Raw genomic sequence first — 17,136 nt, forward strand, 5'->3', positions numbered from 1 at the left:
CATTCTTCATGAGTGCCTGGTTTATCCTGAGCACTTACTACAAAAAACTGTGAACAGGATGATCGGTGTAAATTGTTTTTTTTGTGGCTGGATCATAATGTTGCTTTCTCAAACAAAAGTAAATGTTTGCACCTTTTGTAATAGTTGTGTTCGAGTCCCTCAGTTGTCCTCAGTATAAAAAGCCATCATATAGTCACTGTTGGAAAAGGGGTCAAATATATATATATATATATTGTAATATATTTTAATGCGCAAATATGCAACAATTTCAACATACATTAGAAATATAGGTTGTATAAAAAGAGTGGTCATTTCTATAGAAAACAGAATTTCCAAACAGTCTCCCAGGGCTTGGAAAGTCTGTGAGTTGCCTTCTGAAATAACAGCCGCATCAGTGACTTTTCAGGAAAAAATATACAATAATGTATTACATTCCATCCCAATACAGAATTCTGCACAGTTCTATTTACAAGCAATGTAAGTTTTATTTTTTATCAGAATCTAGTTGAAATTATTTGATTGAACTTAATACAAAACGCTAGTAAAGCAATTACTTATTAGTAATAGATAATGGAGAAAAGCGAATGACGCATTATTAAACATAGCGCCCTATGTTGCATAGTTTTTTTCAGACAGTTGACAAATTCGAGTTTTTCTTCCGAAGAAGAAGAAACACTGTCCACATCTTTCCACGTCTGATCCTGGAAGTCATTTATGAAAGATTGTGTGCAATTTTTTTGGATCACTTCCCAAAACTTCTCAGTTTGTCTCTCTTTCTGAGAGGCTGCATTCAGGATGAATAGTAATGGTGGTGATGGTGGTGATGATGGTGATGCTCATGGAGGTGATGGTGCTCATGCCTCTGAGCCATAGGCATGAAACCACCAGGTGAAACACCTGTTCCAGGCTGGAGCTCCAAGTCTAGCCCCGGATGAGGCACAGAAGCTGATGTGGCATCACGAGGCCTGGCATGAACACGCTTACTGTGATTGTAGTGCAGAGGCTGCTGCTGGGGAGCAGGAGGACAGCACCAGCTGACTGGGTGATGCCCGTGTAGCCTGTTCGATTTGCTGCGGCTCCGCAGAGACCTGAGAAAGGGAAGGCGTTGGCCACCAGACTTCCCTAGACTGCCACGATCAAGCTGAGGCCATCGCATGGCAGAGCGTGTGCCGTGTGCTGGGCTCTCCTGACACTGCTCCTCATAGGGGGAGTGGAGTGTGTGATCTGAAATCAGATAAGTATTCAATGAGTGAATGTATGCTTTTTAAAGGACTTATGCTGGAAATTTGCCTCTGATGACGATATCATATTTCTAAAATATGACCCTTCAACAAATAGACAAATAGTTTCTTAGCTTTCTTCTATGAGCCCTTTCTGACAGGAAAAGCCCCTTCTGATCCGGTGTAAGTTTCTACATGCCAAGAATGTACAACATTATTTCAGGATGATGTAAGAAAAACCCTCCTCCTTATTTTTTTTTACTGGTTCACTATATACTTTTTGTGTGTGTTTGACATTACTTAAACAGTTTTAGTCTGATTTATCATAATTCTGGCATGTATATTCACATGGCTGACTGAAATAGTCAAAGCTAAATTATTAGAAAAATTAATTTAATATTTAGTATTAATTTTATTAAATATTAATTAAAAAAAAATAAATTCCCTAGCTGCCAAGCTGCTCACACAATCTCACTGTGCTGGGATTTTTCCTTATTTTATTTTTTTTTTATTAAAACTTTTCCTTTAAAAGCAACATCACTGAGCATGGAAATGTAACATGGATAATAAATGTGCCACAGTAATACCTGCATCAAATCTGGAGGTGTAGTTTTCAATCCCAGCCAGGTCTAAGTAGTGGTTTCTGCGTTCTGTGTTCTCATCGATGCGGGAAAGTTTCTTCTCAGGACTTACAGCAGGATCTGTGCTCTGTCCTCTGTGGGGTTAAAATGTGTGTCTAAAAAACTTCCAATACACCGTAACACAATGTTGTGCATCAGACTGGATCCTATTGCATCTACATCACTTTCCTCTCCAGGAAGACACCCTGAGTGGGATGCCAGCAGACTGCAGGGCAACATGCATGCACATTCAAACCTATGGGCAACTTAGAGAGCTATCATAGTAGGGTGTTTATCAGATGATCATGGAAAACGGACAGAGTTTCTTGAGTTTAAATCTCAGCATTGCCTATATGCCAGTATTGGGCCCTTGACCCTCAACTGCTTAGCAAGTCACTCTGTATTACCAAATGAAGTAAATGTACATTAAATGCTGTGAAATGATTGCAAAACAAGTTATTTCCTGTTGTCAGGGTTGTTAGGAGGCAAAGCTACCTGCTTTGAAACAGTTTTATCCCATGACTGAGAAATCCATTGTTTAGTTTGTTACTTAGATAGACTAAAATATTTTACACAGACCTTTATATAATCTACATTTACCCTAATCCTAAAATGGAATAATTGAACTTTAAGTAATGAGGTGACCTGATGTGAATGGGGTGGTTTTCCTCCAGTTGCTCCTGCTTGCTCTGTGGAAACCCCATATCTCGCTCTAACATGGGAGTAAAGTTCCACCTGATCAATACTGGGTTCAATCACATAAAAGTGAAAAATCTGTTCTCAATCAACTTGAGGAAAGACTCACCTTTTCTGTTGGAACTGGTTATTAAGGGTGTTACAGTCAATTTGACGCGCAGAGTTTTGCTGTCACAGAGTGCAGACTGTTTGACTGATGCTTCCACTACCTCATAGATGGTATGCATCAGGCTAGACATATCCTACAGCAGAAAACAACACACACACACACACACACGCGCACACACACACACACAAATATGAGACACTGTTCTGTTTATATTTTTCCATGCAGAATGTTGATCATTACCATTACCTCTTTGGTTACTCTGCCACTGTTGTCAAAGTCATACAAAGTAAACACCCACTCCTGGTGATTTTCATCCCCAACAGGCACGTTACACTCCATGTCCTGTAGCAAAAGAAATGATACTTTCACACTTGACCTATCGTAATGTCAATCGTTTGTAGTCTTTTCAGGGCGTTTACTCACATCGTTTTTTGCATTCCTCCTCGAGGGATCTCCATTTTCCGGTGAAACTTTGTAACTTTGGCATTCTGCTCTCTCTGGTGGCAGGATTACTGCAAATAAAAACAAACGCTCAAGTGAATGAAAAACATTTACTGTATATCCGAATGATTCAAACAGCACAGCTGGAACCCCATCACTGGCGATATTTAACAATACTCAACAGTGTTACACTGTAAGATCTCATCAGGGTTTTAAATTTACCCTCCAGAGGGCAGTCATGATCCAAGAAGTGATCATCCTTTAGCTCTGCTCCACACACATCCTGCAGAGAAAAGACAGAAACAGTGAGAAAATAACCATGTTTGGACGTTCTTTCTGTCTATCTGGCAGGGACGTGAGCAGATGAGAGGACTGGAGAATCCGGCACATCTGTAAAGCTGTAGTATATCCATGGTCAGAGGCTCAAAGCTTCAGCCAGCGCTTTCATATATGTTCCAAGTTTGTGTCTATCTCTTTTTTTTTTTAATGAAAAGCTGTGCAAACTTAAATTTGTCTGAAATATAATCCTTCTAGACAGATGCACATATCTTTCATAACTTTTTGCACTTACAGCCTCTTGACTATAAAATATAAGACTATAAAAAAAAAGTTATAAAAATACATCTGTGATCCCCCCCCCCAGTCTTCACTTGGAACATGTAAAGCGCTCACACACGGAACCTTGTTCCACTTTGTCTGTCTTCGTTTACAATCAACCCCCTAATGTATCCACTACGAAGGGGAGAAAAAAGTTAACTTCATTCTTTGCACTCCTGTGGTCTCGAGCACAATTGTTTCCAGACGCTTTGCACTGTTGATGTTAGCAGGAGGAAGTAAAACAGCCTACAGTGCAAAACAGCTTGCCATCTTAACTAATCACTCTGGCGTAATTTGCTTCATGTGCCCCTAAACAGTGCAGAAGACGAGTCAAATCCCCGCAGGTCACTTCAGATATGAAAGCTGACTCTTAGGCCTCAAACCAGAGTTATACAACATAAAACAGGGTGGTCTTAAAGACCTACTTACTACTTAGTCTTACTTAGGTCTTACTTACTAAGTACAGAACACAAAGAGAGATGCCGTAATGAAGCTCTAAATATTTGTTGCTGACTTTATGCGCAAATAAAAGGTAGGAAAGCGGCTGTAACGTGTTGCTTACACAATATTTAGAAAAGAAATGGATATTTTGTGTGAATCTTTTGATTTCCATCAAGGTTACATATCAGACTGGCAAACTTTAATTACGTTCATAATTCATGACTTCGCTGTCTTTTTAGAAGTAGATCTGGTTGCTGCTGTAAACACTGACTGCTGGTTGTTCAGCTGTTGACCAAATCTGTGTAAGAAAAAGAATCTGGCATTTGTAAAATATGCAAGTAAAATGTCTAAACTAGATATTTACACTGATTGTACTAAAATTCATCTGCTTTGTTTTTTATATTTTCATATAAGAACAGTGAAAGGTATTGCTTTATTTGTAATACTGGAATACTTACTAAGTAGTAAGTAAGAATTGAGGGGCAGTGGTGGCTCAAGTGGTTAAGGCTCTGGGTTGTTGACCAGAAGATTGGGGTTCAAGCTGCCACTGCTGGGCCCTTGAGCAAGGCCCCCAACCCACCCTGCTCCAGGGGTGCTGCTTCATGGCTGACCCTGCGCTCTGACCCCAACCCCCAAGGATGGGATATGTGAAGAAAGTCTAGTAGTACAAAGGAGTTTAGTACTTTTTAAACCCACACTTTTTTTTTTACAGAAAATTCTCTAGTGTAGTTCATTGCTGTATACAAGTGTTTTTAATCTACTGACTCTGGTTGTTCAAAGGCATTTAATATTACACTATCCTCTAGGGGAACATCTTCTAAGTGCCAATAATAGATTACAACATCAGTGTCTAAATACAGTACAGTACAAATACAGTGTTGAAACTTAACCAAGAATTTTTTTTTTAAGAGAAAAGGGGGGAAAAGACAGCTACTGACTTTCCTGACTTCTCCTTTCATTTAACATTTACTAATCACTAATCCTTTTTCATAAATGTCTGTGCTTTTAGAATGTTATATTCAATTTGTAATTACCCGATACATCAATATTAACTGTTGTGGATGCATGTGTAATTTCTGTACATAAAAAAAGATGCAAATCTGCAGGGATTTATTAAACATGTCCTTAGATATGGGTATTTCCAACAGGGTGGTACAGTTCTTTACAATCCTGAAGTTATGTTCCAATAACATCGTGTCCTGAAGTGTCTTATTGGTTTTATTGCTAGATATTTTTTATTTATTAAAAATGTACATACATTTACATTTATAGTTACATTTCATGTTCTGGAATATCACTGAAACTGTCATTCCACCACCAACGACCAACTTTTTTTCTCCCTGTCTTGAAGTTTATCAGAAAAACAGCATTTTGTCACGTTACAAAAAAACCCACAAAGCCTTCTGCCCTAAAGACTTTCTCATGATCAATTTGAAAGACCGGCTTTAACTCCGCCTGAAACATTACAATGATAAACTGTGTAGAGGTGAAAAAATTCCATATCAGCAATCACACACATTTTAAATCCATTTATAAATAAATGGATTAAGTTAACTTGTATAGAAATGTTATCATCTTATAGCTCTGGGAACTACAGTCAGAGCTGCCATGAGAAAACGAATCAACACCTTCTGACCAATCAGGGCTGAGTTTCCCAAAAGCACTGCAGCACAAACGCCAGAATAAGCATCACCTTTAACGCTCATTCAACCAGTTAAGACGTTCAAAAATTTGCAATGCTTTTAGGAAAATGAAAAACCCAGGATTGTGCATTCAATGTGTTCTGATCTGGTTTGATCACAATCATCAGATAAACAATCTCTCCTGATCCTAGCACTACTATCACTATCCATCTATAAACATATGCCACCTAGAGTTATGAAGAATAATGAAACTAGGGCTCCTACAGAAAGCACTTACTGTAGCATTCCTGCCAGACTTTACATCAGACTGCATAATGACACCCCAATCATTAAGTCACTTTATATTACCACCCACCTTTCACTCATTTAAAAGCAAAATGTGCACGGCATATGTTTCACACCAACAACTGCACCATAAAAATAGACAAGTACCTGTGGAAACATCTGCCATACATATGAGTGACCTGCATCAAATTAAACTTCAAACAAACTGGGAAATGCTTCGTCCCAGTTAGGCAGACATAATGAAGTGACCGGTAGCAAAGAGCAAGGACACTGTGTGACCATAAATCCTAAAGTGCAGCCCAGTGCAGGAGAACAAAGCCCTTTGCAAACGAGAGCAGTGAGTGACTGGCCTTTCTGCCAGTGATCTCTCCCATCATCACAGCCAAGCCACTGCCACGCTCTGCCTGCTCTAGGGCCTTTCATGTGTACTCATGTTACCAACACAAGGGGGGGCCTTTTCCTGCCCTACACTGGGTGTCGCGAGACCAGCCACCCCCACCAACCCTGATTCCTCTCCACCACCCACACACACCACTCTCTGAACCCACTCACAGTGCTGGGAACAGTGGTCTGCTTTGTTTCAGTTCACTTCCTGTCACCAAACACCTGGACTAAAGCCTTATTACATGATGAGGGAGAAGGGGTTTACAGTCATTGCATCATCACCAACCCAATGCAGGTTAAGATACGGTCAGGGCCTGAGTTACGCTAAAACGTTCTGATACACCGACCTCACTGATATGGAGTTTGGAAATGACTGCTTTTTATCTTTTATAGTTGCAACTCACGTGCAAAGCTATAGTGTGTTTATCCTGTCATTGCTCACAGAAAAACTAAATATTACTGAATATTGATATAGTAATATAACAAATAATATGACTATTCTAACACACTAATGAATAGTAAAAGCTTGAAGCTTTGAATTGTAAACAACGTACACGCTAGTACTAAATATTCTCTACACAGTAAACAGAATCCACAGCATTGTCTTTTATGCCAGCATTCTTTAAGTCTGTCAAAGCAAACAGGTTTTGTAGTGAATGGAGCCTTTGTTATTCTGTTTAGTGAGTATCAGTACTTCAGCATGACTCACATTACTTTACAGAAGTGTTGATGGGAGACTTCAGAGCATTTCTAGGATGTCAAGAATACGGACTTCGACACTAATCCATAAATCAGTGTATCTCATTTCTCTTTAATAAAAGGAAGAAACAAGCTCTTTGTTTATTATACAAACACTGTTTCAAGTTAAATACGGTGCGCTCTTACTGATACGTTACATTTCTTAAGATTGTTTGTTTCCTTACTAAGACTTTTGGTTAGCAAGGGCCCAATAGGTAAATGCTTAAAGAAGATTTAAGGGACATAGCAGGACATTAGCTGAAATACAGGAACATTTTAACCAAAATTTGCGTTTTCATTTGCGTTACTCCAAGTATGAGTAACACATGGTAGGTCGACCAGTTCTAGCTTGACTGAAATCATGAGATACACAACTATCATGCTTCATGTGAGCGGCTTATATTTTGAACCATTTGAGTAAACAAGTGATGGTCAACTTCAGGCTTTTGCCCTCAAGACAGAGTCATGGCTCAGTGGCTGCGGCACACGCTCCCCTCCCCCTGGCCTTTGAAGTGCGTTTGTGAGCGGAAAAAGGGTGAAAGAGGGGTTTCTTCCCGACTCTTCATGAAAACACTGGATGCTTTGAGTGGCCTGGCCCTTTCAAGTGTCCCAGGCTTTATGATTCACACAAAAGGGAAATGTTATAATTAGATCCAGAGAATTCACAAATCATCCATGCTAATCTCATCTCCAGAAGATATCAAGGCCATTAAACTCATATTTTTTGTGAAAGTACACAGTATGCTCAGAATTTGGGGAGTATTAACTAATACCAGCAACTCTGTTGTCAATTTGCGTTATTTAAAATGAAAACTGTACAAAGTAAATCGGAGACGTGACGACATATAAAACAAATGTAAACTTTAACTGATAACTTTAAGCTTTAAAACTGGCCAGCACATTACTTTTGTACAAAGGAGCTTTACAGAAATATTAAAATTCAGGAAATAAATTACACATTTCTGATTCTGATCATTCAGATTTTACATTTAAATGTATGGCTAATGAGCAAGCCAGATGTGACGGTGGTAAGAAATAACTCCCTGAGATGATATGAGTAAGAAACCATTAGAGTCAAACAGGAACCCATCCTCATCTGTGTCACACTTGATATTGCGATTATAAAAATATTTCCATTCTACTATACCATAGTCTACAATATAGTTAAAAAGTGCAAAGCGTAACCAGAAATTAATTCTAGTTATAACATAAAGTCTATGCTGTTAAAGTTATCACTGATATGTCCTGTATTTTGTATTGCTGTTTTAGACTGTAGTCTTGGACTAGCCTTTTTTAAAAATCTTACTTCATACCTCAATATACTTCATTATTAATTATTTTGTAACCTTTGAGGGCAGATCTCACAAATTTATAATATTTATATCAGTAAGTGCTAACCAACAACAGATATTTAACAGACTGAGCTGGGGCATGAGGAAACCTCACTAACCCCAGGCCTCTCATCCCTACTCCCCAAGTTCAGTCATCTCCATTTCATAAGTGGTCTCCCACAACCCTTTGTCATGCCACTCCTCCCACTAACTACACCTCCTTCTTCCTCCTCCAACCACTTCCCCCTGTTTTCCCAGGCCAGCCTCTCTCTGTTTTCAAAACCAGTACCAGATGTGCGGTGGAGCTGAATTCAAGGGCCTTGTTCTTCTGGCTGCCAGCCATATGCATTTCACACTGTGATGAAGGTTCCAGGCTCAATTGAGAGAATGAGAGGGCAGGAGAGACAGGAAAGAGCACCCTTCCCAAGCATAGTCCATCTGCATAGAGTTGGTTTCTGAGTGTAATGAATATAGAGTTAAAGCTACTTTGAAAAGTGTCATATCCATTCGTGAAAATGACTTAAGCTTTACAGAGCACTTTCAGTCCAAAAACTGCACTGTGGTGAAAAAGCAGAATACCATGATAGGTGTGAGCCCATACAATAGAAAAGCATTTGGAAAAAACATTTGTATATCAATGTTGCAGAAGTACTAAATTATATACTGTGGTAAAGCCAACAAATTATAGTATTTACACACAAAAAAAACCCTGTAAATTCCGAAATTGCTGAAGATTTAGCTTTTTTTAAAAAAATCACAAATGCACCTAGAGTTTGGTGATAAGAGCAATAAAATATTACCTTTTTTTTTTTTTTACCCTGAGCTAAACACATTTTTAGTGCCTTTTTGTATAGGACAAGTGGCTACTGGACAAAACTACTGTGATTTACTGAATTTACAGGCAGCCAACACTTATTTGACAATCTTCTGAGGACAGAATCGTAGAAATGATTACATATGTCTATAATAATTCATACAAATATATTCCATATTGCTGTATTTTGTGCTCCTATGTTTCTAGGCACTATTATTCCATCCTATAGCCTACGTGCTTGTGTGTGTGTGTGTGTGTGTGTGAGAGAGAGAGAGAGAGAGAGAGAGAGAGAGGTGAAAATGTTAAGTCATCTCATTTTGGTTATTTTTACTGATTAACATCACGGTGTGTGACATGTCCTGTGTGTTATTAGGGGAAGTGTTGAATGGGTGTGCGTTAGCTCTTACCTGCTTGAGTCGGATTCTATCTGACTCGGTGTGATGAGTCGACTCTCCCTGCAGGAGTAAAGAGCCAGTCGCCAAAGTGCCTCCTAAAATTAGTGGAATACCAAAACTGTCCACAAAATTGTTCAACAACGCAAAATATCCACAAAACGATGTCGAATATCACAGTTTACATACCTTCTGGACTCTCCCTGCGTTTACATGCTGAAAGGAACAGAAAATATTAAAATATATACTCTATATATAATTGGCTTACACTATATGTTATTAAAATAGTCCGACTATACACTATATATATATATATATATATATATTAACTTATTAACAAAAAATAAACATACATCTTACCATTTTTCGATTGCAAAAGCCCCATCTTCCTTTCTTAAAGATTTAATTAGCCTGTTAGGAAAATCTGAAGGCTTCTCTTTGCCATGACTGGCGGAGGAGGACTGAAGTGACAGGGCTGTGTTTAGGTTGGTCCATACCGTGTGAGAATGTTCCACTTGAGGCTTTCTTCTCCTGTGAGCCTGAAACCTCTGCACATCTTACATAGTGAAAACCCCTCCGCCCTCCACGCTAGACGCGCCTCTCTACACTCATTGGTTATTGAGCAGCAACTGGAGCCTGCTTATTACCTATACGACTGGCAAGGTCAATAGTTTGTGGACAGCCGTCCATAAGCTCTGTCTGTTTGTTATAATAACCTCCACTCTTTTTTTGGAAAGGCTTGCTACTAGATGTTGAGGTGTGTCTGTGGGGAAATTGGTTTTCATTCAGCCTCAAGAGCATTAGTGAGATGCAGTCGACTTCTCAAACAGTGTGTCTCAGTTCAGCCTAATTTAGTTATCTTTCTGATTTAATGATTTCTGTTATGTATTTAGGCAGAAAGATTTTGCCTATCATAATCACACATAAAAGTGCCACCAGATTATAAAACCACATGAAGTGCACGTCTGCCAGAGACTGCTTTAGATAACAAGAAAAATAAATACAAATGAAAATCATCTATATATACAAATGTATAAAAAGGACAAAATGTGATCAAAAATAAAAATGAGAGCAAATATATATATATAGCTCTGGAAAAAAATAAGAGTCCACTGCAAAATAATCAGTTTCTTATGTTTATTTCTTCCAGGTTCATGTATTGGTGAGATGAACAGTTTTGTTTCATTTTTTGTGAACTGCTGACAATATTTCTCCTAAATTCCAAATATAACTATTGTTATTTAGAGTGTATATTTAAAGGAAATGACAGCACATCACAATAACCCAAGATCATGCAGTATTTGCAGAGCTTTAATAACTCAAATAAAACAAAATGCAAATAATTTGTAAACAAACTGTGTTAATGCTTTGGCTAAATAACATTAAGAAATCAGTATTTGGTGGAATAACCCCGTTATTGGCTCTGTTTTGGCTCCATGATCTCCACCAGTTATTCACATTGCTGTTGGGGAACTTTATACCACTCTTTTTGCAAAAAAGCAAACAGCTCAGCTTTGCTTGATGGTTTGTGACCATCCATCTTCCTCTTGATGACATTCCAGAGGTTTTCAATAGGGATCAAATCTGGAGATTGGGCAGTGGTCTCTTATTTTTCCATATATATATATATATATATATATATATATATATATATATATATATATATATAGCACCTAAATTATGATTTATGTTTATATTAGCTTTTATTTACTAACATGATCGGTTTATGAATGAACTCAAGATTCAGACAGCAATAATTATGTGATATGAAGAGATAAGTGACATGCATACCAACTCAAACATCTGTAATCAGTAGTATGTATAAGGATGTATAAGGGTGTGCTGCTGCGCCCTCTAGCGGTGACAGTGTTTTGTCTGGGAAAACCTGGGTGAAAATTGTGTGAACACGTGAAATTAAAAAAATATCCAGTTAAAAAAAAAAACAAAAAAAAAATTTGTTATTATGGAACTAAAATGTAAATGTTTATGTTATGAAAGAAGGTTTGACAAATCAGTTAATAATAATTACTAATAATAATTATAATAATAATTACATACAAATAATGTGCACACAGTGTAAGGTTGTTACACTTTAACTCCCTTATATCGTTCTTCCAAAAGCATTTCATTTTTACGGGGTAAAACCTTTTATAGCAGTCATATACAATAAATGAAAAAGTATGTGGACGCCCAGATCGCTATATCTCCATATTTATTTGTGCCTTCCCCAAACTGTTGCCACAAAGTTGGAAAGTTTTTGGAAAAGCCTGGTCTAACTTAACAATTTCATTTCATCATGCACATGTCCAAAGTGTTTTGGGCAGGAAGCAAAAATCAAAACTTGTAAACTTGTAAGCTCATAGCCCACAGCTCAAAAAAAAAAAATGGGACAGTCAAGAACAAGGGTCTGAAGCTATCAGGGGCACAGAGTCACCCAAATTGTGCAGTTGAATATTCTCTTAAGCCTTCTGCTGTTTTTGTAATCACGGTTGTGGGCTGCCTCTCAAATGGAAAACTAAAAACTAAGTAAACTAATGAAAAAGAAAAGGTTTTTATCCCTTAAAAATTTAAATGCTTTTGGTAGAACAATGTAATGGGACTGGTTAAGTATAGCCAATGTAACAACCTTACACTGTGTGCACATTATTTATCTATATGTAATTATTAATACAAACCTCCCTTACACTCAAAAGTATTTGATATAAAATTCAGAAGGCTTATATGTAAATGAGACATTTTAGTAGGTTTAAAGAAATACGAGAGGTTTTTGAAATCCAAACACTACTGCTAACACAGGTCAATGTAATGTAATGTACAAGATAATGGTCCAGAATAGTAAACAAGTATGTATTTTGGGACTTAATTGCTTGCTTTGTGAAAGTAGAAGGATGGACAGGTTGCACATCATTAGAGAGAAAAAGATTAAAATCACACATTTATTGATTTAAATGTGCTTGTCTGAATGTGACTCCCAGATGGTATGGGTAGAGGTAAGATATTAGCACTCAAATCCATTCTTAATTCATTTGAAAAATAAAATAATAAAACTAAAAAAAAAGGAGAAAATGACTCCATGTGGGATAACTGAAAACTTATTATCTCCAAGATCCTAGAAAACGGCCATAGGACATTGTTTAAGCTCATGCTTGCACAGGAAGCACATACATTTTCTTTTAATATTTTAAATCCCCCCCTTTTTTGAACCAAAACATTTTGATTCTATTTTTTATAATAAGGAGAGTTGTAAAAACATTTCGCTGCAGTTGTACTGTGTATGATGTATATGTGAATGAGAAAATATTAATTTGATCTCTCAGAAACGTGGAAAACAAAATCAATGGACCAATTCATTTCATTCATTTTTTTTCTTTTTAACAAATGCATTTTATTTACAACGACATGTTTCTTCTTGAACATCCAACACAAAGTCCAACTATCTGATATTTACAATGTTCATGGGCAGGGATGAGGTCTTCTAGAGGACTAGCCTTGTTCTCTTTACACTGAACAATACAATGTAGATTAGTCTTTCCAAAATGTGTTTGAGGAAATGTGTGTCGTTTTCACGTGTTACCTGTTTAGACTGGTAATGACCTAACCATCAAATAGTCACATTGGTAGTCACATGAGGAACATCAAAATATATGGTCAGGAGAAAGAACCTTTTACCTTTCACATACTAATTCTTTCTTAATGAATATTTGATTATCCAGTTCATAAGGTTACAGTTAATTACAACCAACAGTTTCTTTGACTGCCACAGTGGGTGTAGGTCCAATATGGGTCCAAATGTAGCCTTTCTCTGGGCGATTAGGTATTGTTGGAAATGGGGAGCTCCTTGACTTGAAATATTCTGATGGTGCATGGCAAACAAATTCAAGGTATTCCATTTTTCTGGGCAAATCCTCTTCTGGACCTATATGATTAAAACATTTTTTTAACCTTCATATTTTCTGCCAATGTGTCTCTAAACAAGAATACTGTATATAAAACTTACCAACTATGTAGGTGCCTGGATCAAAGTAGTCTCTTGGACTAGACTGTGTAGGAATCAGCCATGTTAATGCAGCACTTTTCTCACAGTACTGGTCCTGAACAAAACCACGGATCTGTGCAAAATAAGGTTTACCGTCCTCTTCGTCTGTTACCTTTATCACATCTCCTATCTGATAGTAAACACCCTGTTTAAAGGGAACATGTCATTAAGTTCCTGGAAAAATGGATCTGTTTTACATGGAACTAGAAAAGTGAAGGAGTAGGTTTACATACCTTGTAGAAGATCGACTCTGACGTGATTATGGTGGACACAGATTCGGGAGCTTTGATAGGCTGCGGGGTGGAAAGAACAGCCGAATTTGACGGACTTGGCAAAGACTAAAATATCCAAATATATCATAATAAATGAGCTCTTACATTTTTAAGTTTAAAAATATGCCGTCTTCCTTTTCCTTTCGATGAAACTTTCTTCTCAGATGCAGGAGCCTTGTACTTGGTGCTTCTTAATCGTGCTGATCGTCTGTGGATTTCCTGTTTAGACTGTTTACACACCAGAATACACAAAGGTTCAAAGAAATTAAAATACGTAGACATTAATTTTGGGTGTTTTCACACTTTCAGAAAACTGATCATTAAGATTACAGAACGACTTGCAAACAAATTAAACTCTGGCGACCTTTCAGTTCAGTTCAGTTCTTGAGTCATTCTGTGAGATGTAACCAAGATGTCCGCTTCCTGCATTGTTTTATAGGTGAAAGCTAGCTTACTATTTCTTCGTTTTTTTGCTTGTTGAAATCACAGAGCTTAAGTAGTTAAGCATAAAGTCAACAGTAGTGTCTGTTTACAAAACACCATTCTGTTGCAATATGCCATTAGTGTTTGTTTGTTTTTTTTATTATTCACAATCCAGAATTATTATTAGTATTATTAGCTATTTGCTTATTTGTTGCTTGTTCATGCTTTGACCAGCCAGACCACTTTACAGCATTTCATTTTAAGGTAAAATCACATTTTATAATGTTGGCATATGTACACATACACTACCTATGACAACCACATATTGCCAAAAGTTTTGGGACACCCCTACAAATCATTGAATTCAGGTGTTGTTTTTCAGGGTTTGGGCTTGTCCCCTTAGTTCCAGTGAAAGGAACTCTTAACACTTCAGCATACCAAGACATTTTGGACAATTTCATGCTCCCAACTTTGTGGGAAAAGTTTGGGGATGACCCCTTCCTGTTCCAACATGACTGCACACCAGTGCACAAAGCAAGGTCCATAAAGACATGCATGAGTGAGTTTGGTGTGGAGGAACTTCACAGAGTCCTGACCTCAACCTTGATAGAACACCTTTGGGATGAATTAGAGTGAAGACTGAGAGCCAGACCTTCTCATCCAACATCAGTGCCTGACCTCACAAATGCTCTTCTAGAGGAATGGTCAAAAATTCCCATAAACACATTCCTAAACCTTGTGGAAATCCTTCCCAGTAGAATTTGAAGCTGTTATAGCTGCAAAGGCCTGACCAACTCCATATTACACACTAATTCATGTGCATGTAAAGGCAGACGTCCCAAAACTTTTCCCAATACATGGGAGCCACAATATAACCTTTAGACCTTTATGAAGCCATTGTGAATGCCCTTGCCCATATGATTTGGTGTTAGAGAGCTCGAGTACTAATGAAATAACAGTGCTGTGTGAAAACAGACCTGCTTTCCCCCGCCGTTGCTCTGCTGCGTGTTGGTGGACACGGTCAGTCCTGCTGCTCCTATGATGGTGCTTTTAGCTGTACAGTTGTTACACAGGATTTCTCCCTGGTTTCCCTTTTTCCACATAGACGACGAGTTCGTCTTGCAGACAGCACAACATGGCTTCAAACCCAGCGGCATCCTTTCATTACACAAGAAACTCGAAAAACCTTTGCTGTTTTCTGTTCACGCGCGAGAGCACGCCATTAAGAGAGAAAACATTAAAAACAAACAAAACTGCCCTTGCATTTTCTGCACAGCGCAAAAACCGCTCTTCCGCTTGACCACTTCCGGCTCCGTCAGTAGAGACCCCAAAATAAAAGACACCAAATTTCTTAGCCTTGAACACACGCTAGAATAATGTAGAAACAAATAAATTAAAACACTTAAAAATGTAAAGATAAATAGAGCCCTATCACTGCTTCGAATAGAGTGTTATATGTGTTCCTTTTATAAAGTTAGTTATAATTAGTATTTAGTATTTATTTATAATTAGTATTTTTGTTATATTTCTTTAATTATAGGTTATTTGTTATATTTTTTCTTATGTTTTGTTATTTGTTATATTTTTTCTAATATTTTGTTATTTGTTATATTTTTTTTTGTTATGTTTTGTACCCTTAAATTCCGGTATTTAGTTTTATTTTGTTTTTTGTTATATTCCTATCTTATTTTATTTATTACCCTATTACCTGTGCTTGTGGGTACTGCTGGAAGCTGTAAATTTCCCGTTGGGATGAATAAAGTGTCTATCTATCTATCTATCTATCTATCTATCTATCTATCTATCTATCTATCTATCTATCTATCTATCTATAAATGTCTCAAAATCAGAAGCACATTTATAATCAGTATAATATACTGAAATGTGAGGTGAATTTTAAAATTTGATTTTGTAAGATTTAATACCCCTATTAATTAAGTTCATATTCAGCTCCATACTGTTAGAGCACCTAATGAAGTTTCCCCTGACTACTAAAGAAATGCTGTATTCATTTCATTGAAATTCTATGCCTGGATGTCAGTTATGGTGAGTTGGTTTATTGAAATCATGATCTAGTACCTGCCCCAAGGTACATGGCCCTGCTACTGAATTTACACTGTTTTACTTGTGACCTAATATGTGAAAAAAATAAAATAAAATGTTGGCAGTGTATGCAAAAATACTGTACACACACCATACAAGCAGAACATTATTTCAACCAGTAACCATCCAAAGAATTATGGAGAACCCTTTTTATCTATGACTTCAACAATTCCCAGATCCAAGCCTCTTTGCATTTGCCTTGTGTACTGCACTACTTGAAGCTGGGTTTGATTTTTTTTTTTTTTTTACAGAGCCACTTTACAGCAAATAATGCTGCCTTGAGCATACATTTCCCCGATTTGTTTTTCCGTCTCTCTGTAGCCTGGATTTATCTTGCTTATCACTTCATTACTGTAATCACTGACCCTGTGTGTAGTGTAAAACCACATTATAAATCCTCCTTAGATCATTATGAGGTGGAGTCACTTTCGCTCTCCTAGAGGAGCAGCAGTACCAAAGTCCACACCATCTGCATTTGTGGTGAAATGCCACAATAAATTTGGAACATGAATCATTTTAGAGCTTATTTAATCTTCACTGCCAGACCTAAGCTGCTACCCAATACTTTTCAATGGCTAAACCAGTGCTCTA

General features: G+C 37.4%; 2 protein-coding genes across 2 annotated transcripts; both read right to left on the reverse strand.

The window, feature by feature from the left end:
• Window positions 1-618: 618 nt before the first annotated feature.
• Window positions 619-10,269, reverse strand: LOC131345451 (protein naked cuticle homolog 2-like). The gene is made up of 10 exons (XM_058378354.1): window positions 10,072-10,269; window positions 9,901-9,927; window positions 9,727-9,809; window positions 3,309-3,369; window positions 3,069-3,157; window positions 2,892-2,987; window positions 2,646-2,778; window positions 2,486-2,552; window positions 1,808-1,935; window positions 619-1,224 (listed from the first exon to the last, which is right to left on the reverse strand). Exons 1-10 carry the CDS (start codon window positions 10,094-10,096, stop codon window positions 791-793), a joined length of 1,143 nt encoding a protein of 380 aa, XP_058234337.1. The 5' UTR covers window positions 10,097-10,269; the 3' UTR covers window positions 619-790.
• Window positions 10,270-13,113: 2,844 nt separating this feature from the next.
• gatad1 (GATA zinc finger domain containing 1) lies at window positions 13,114-15,751 on the reverse strand. The gene is made up of 5 exons (XM_058377323.1): window positions 15,420-15,751; window positions 14,125-14,247; window positions 13,981-14,040; window positions 13,709-13,892; window positions 13,114-13,627 (listed from the first exon to the last, which is right to left on the reverse strand). Exons 1-5 carry the CDS (start codon window positions 15,597-15,599, stop codon window positions 13,440-13,442), a joined length of 735 nt encoding a protein of 244 aa, XP_058233306.1. The 5' UTR covers window positions 15,600-15,751; the 3' UTR covers window positions 13,114-13,439.
• Window positions 15,752-17,136: the final 1,385 nt, after the last annotated feature.

Source organism: Hemibagrus wyckioides, linkage group LG24, assembly GCF_019097595.1.
Source record: "Hemibagrus wyckioides isolate EC202008001 linkage group LG24, SWU_Hwy_1.0, whole genome shotgun sequence".
Taxonomy (NCBI): domain Eukaryota; kingdom Metazoa; phylum Chordata; class Actinopteri; order Siluriformes; family Bagridae; genus Hemibagrus; species Hemibagrus wyckioides.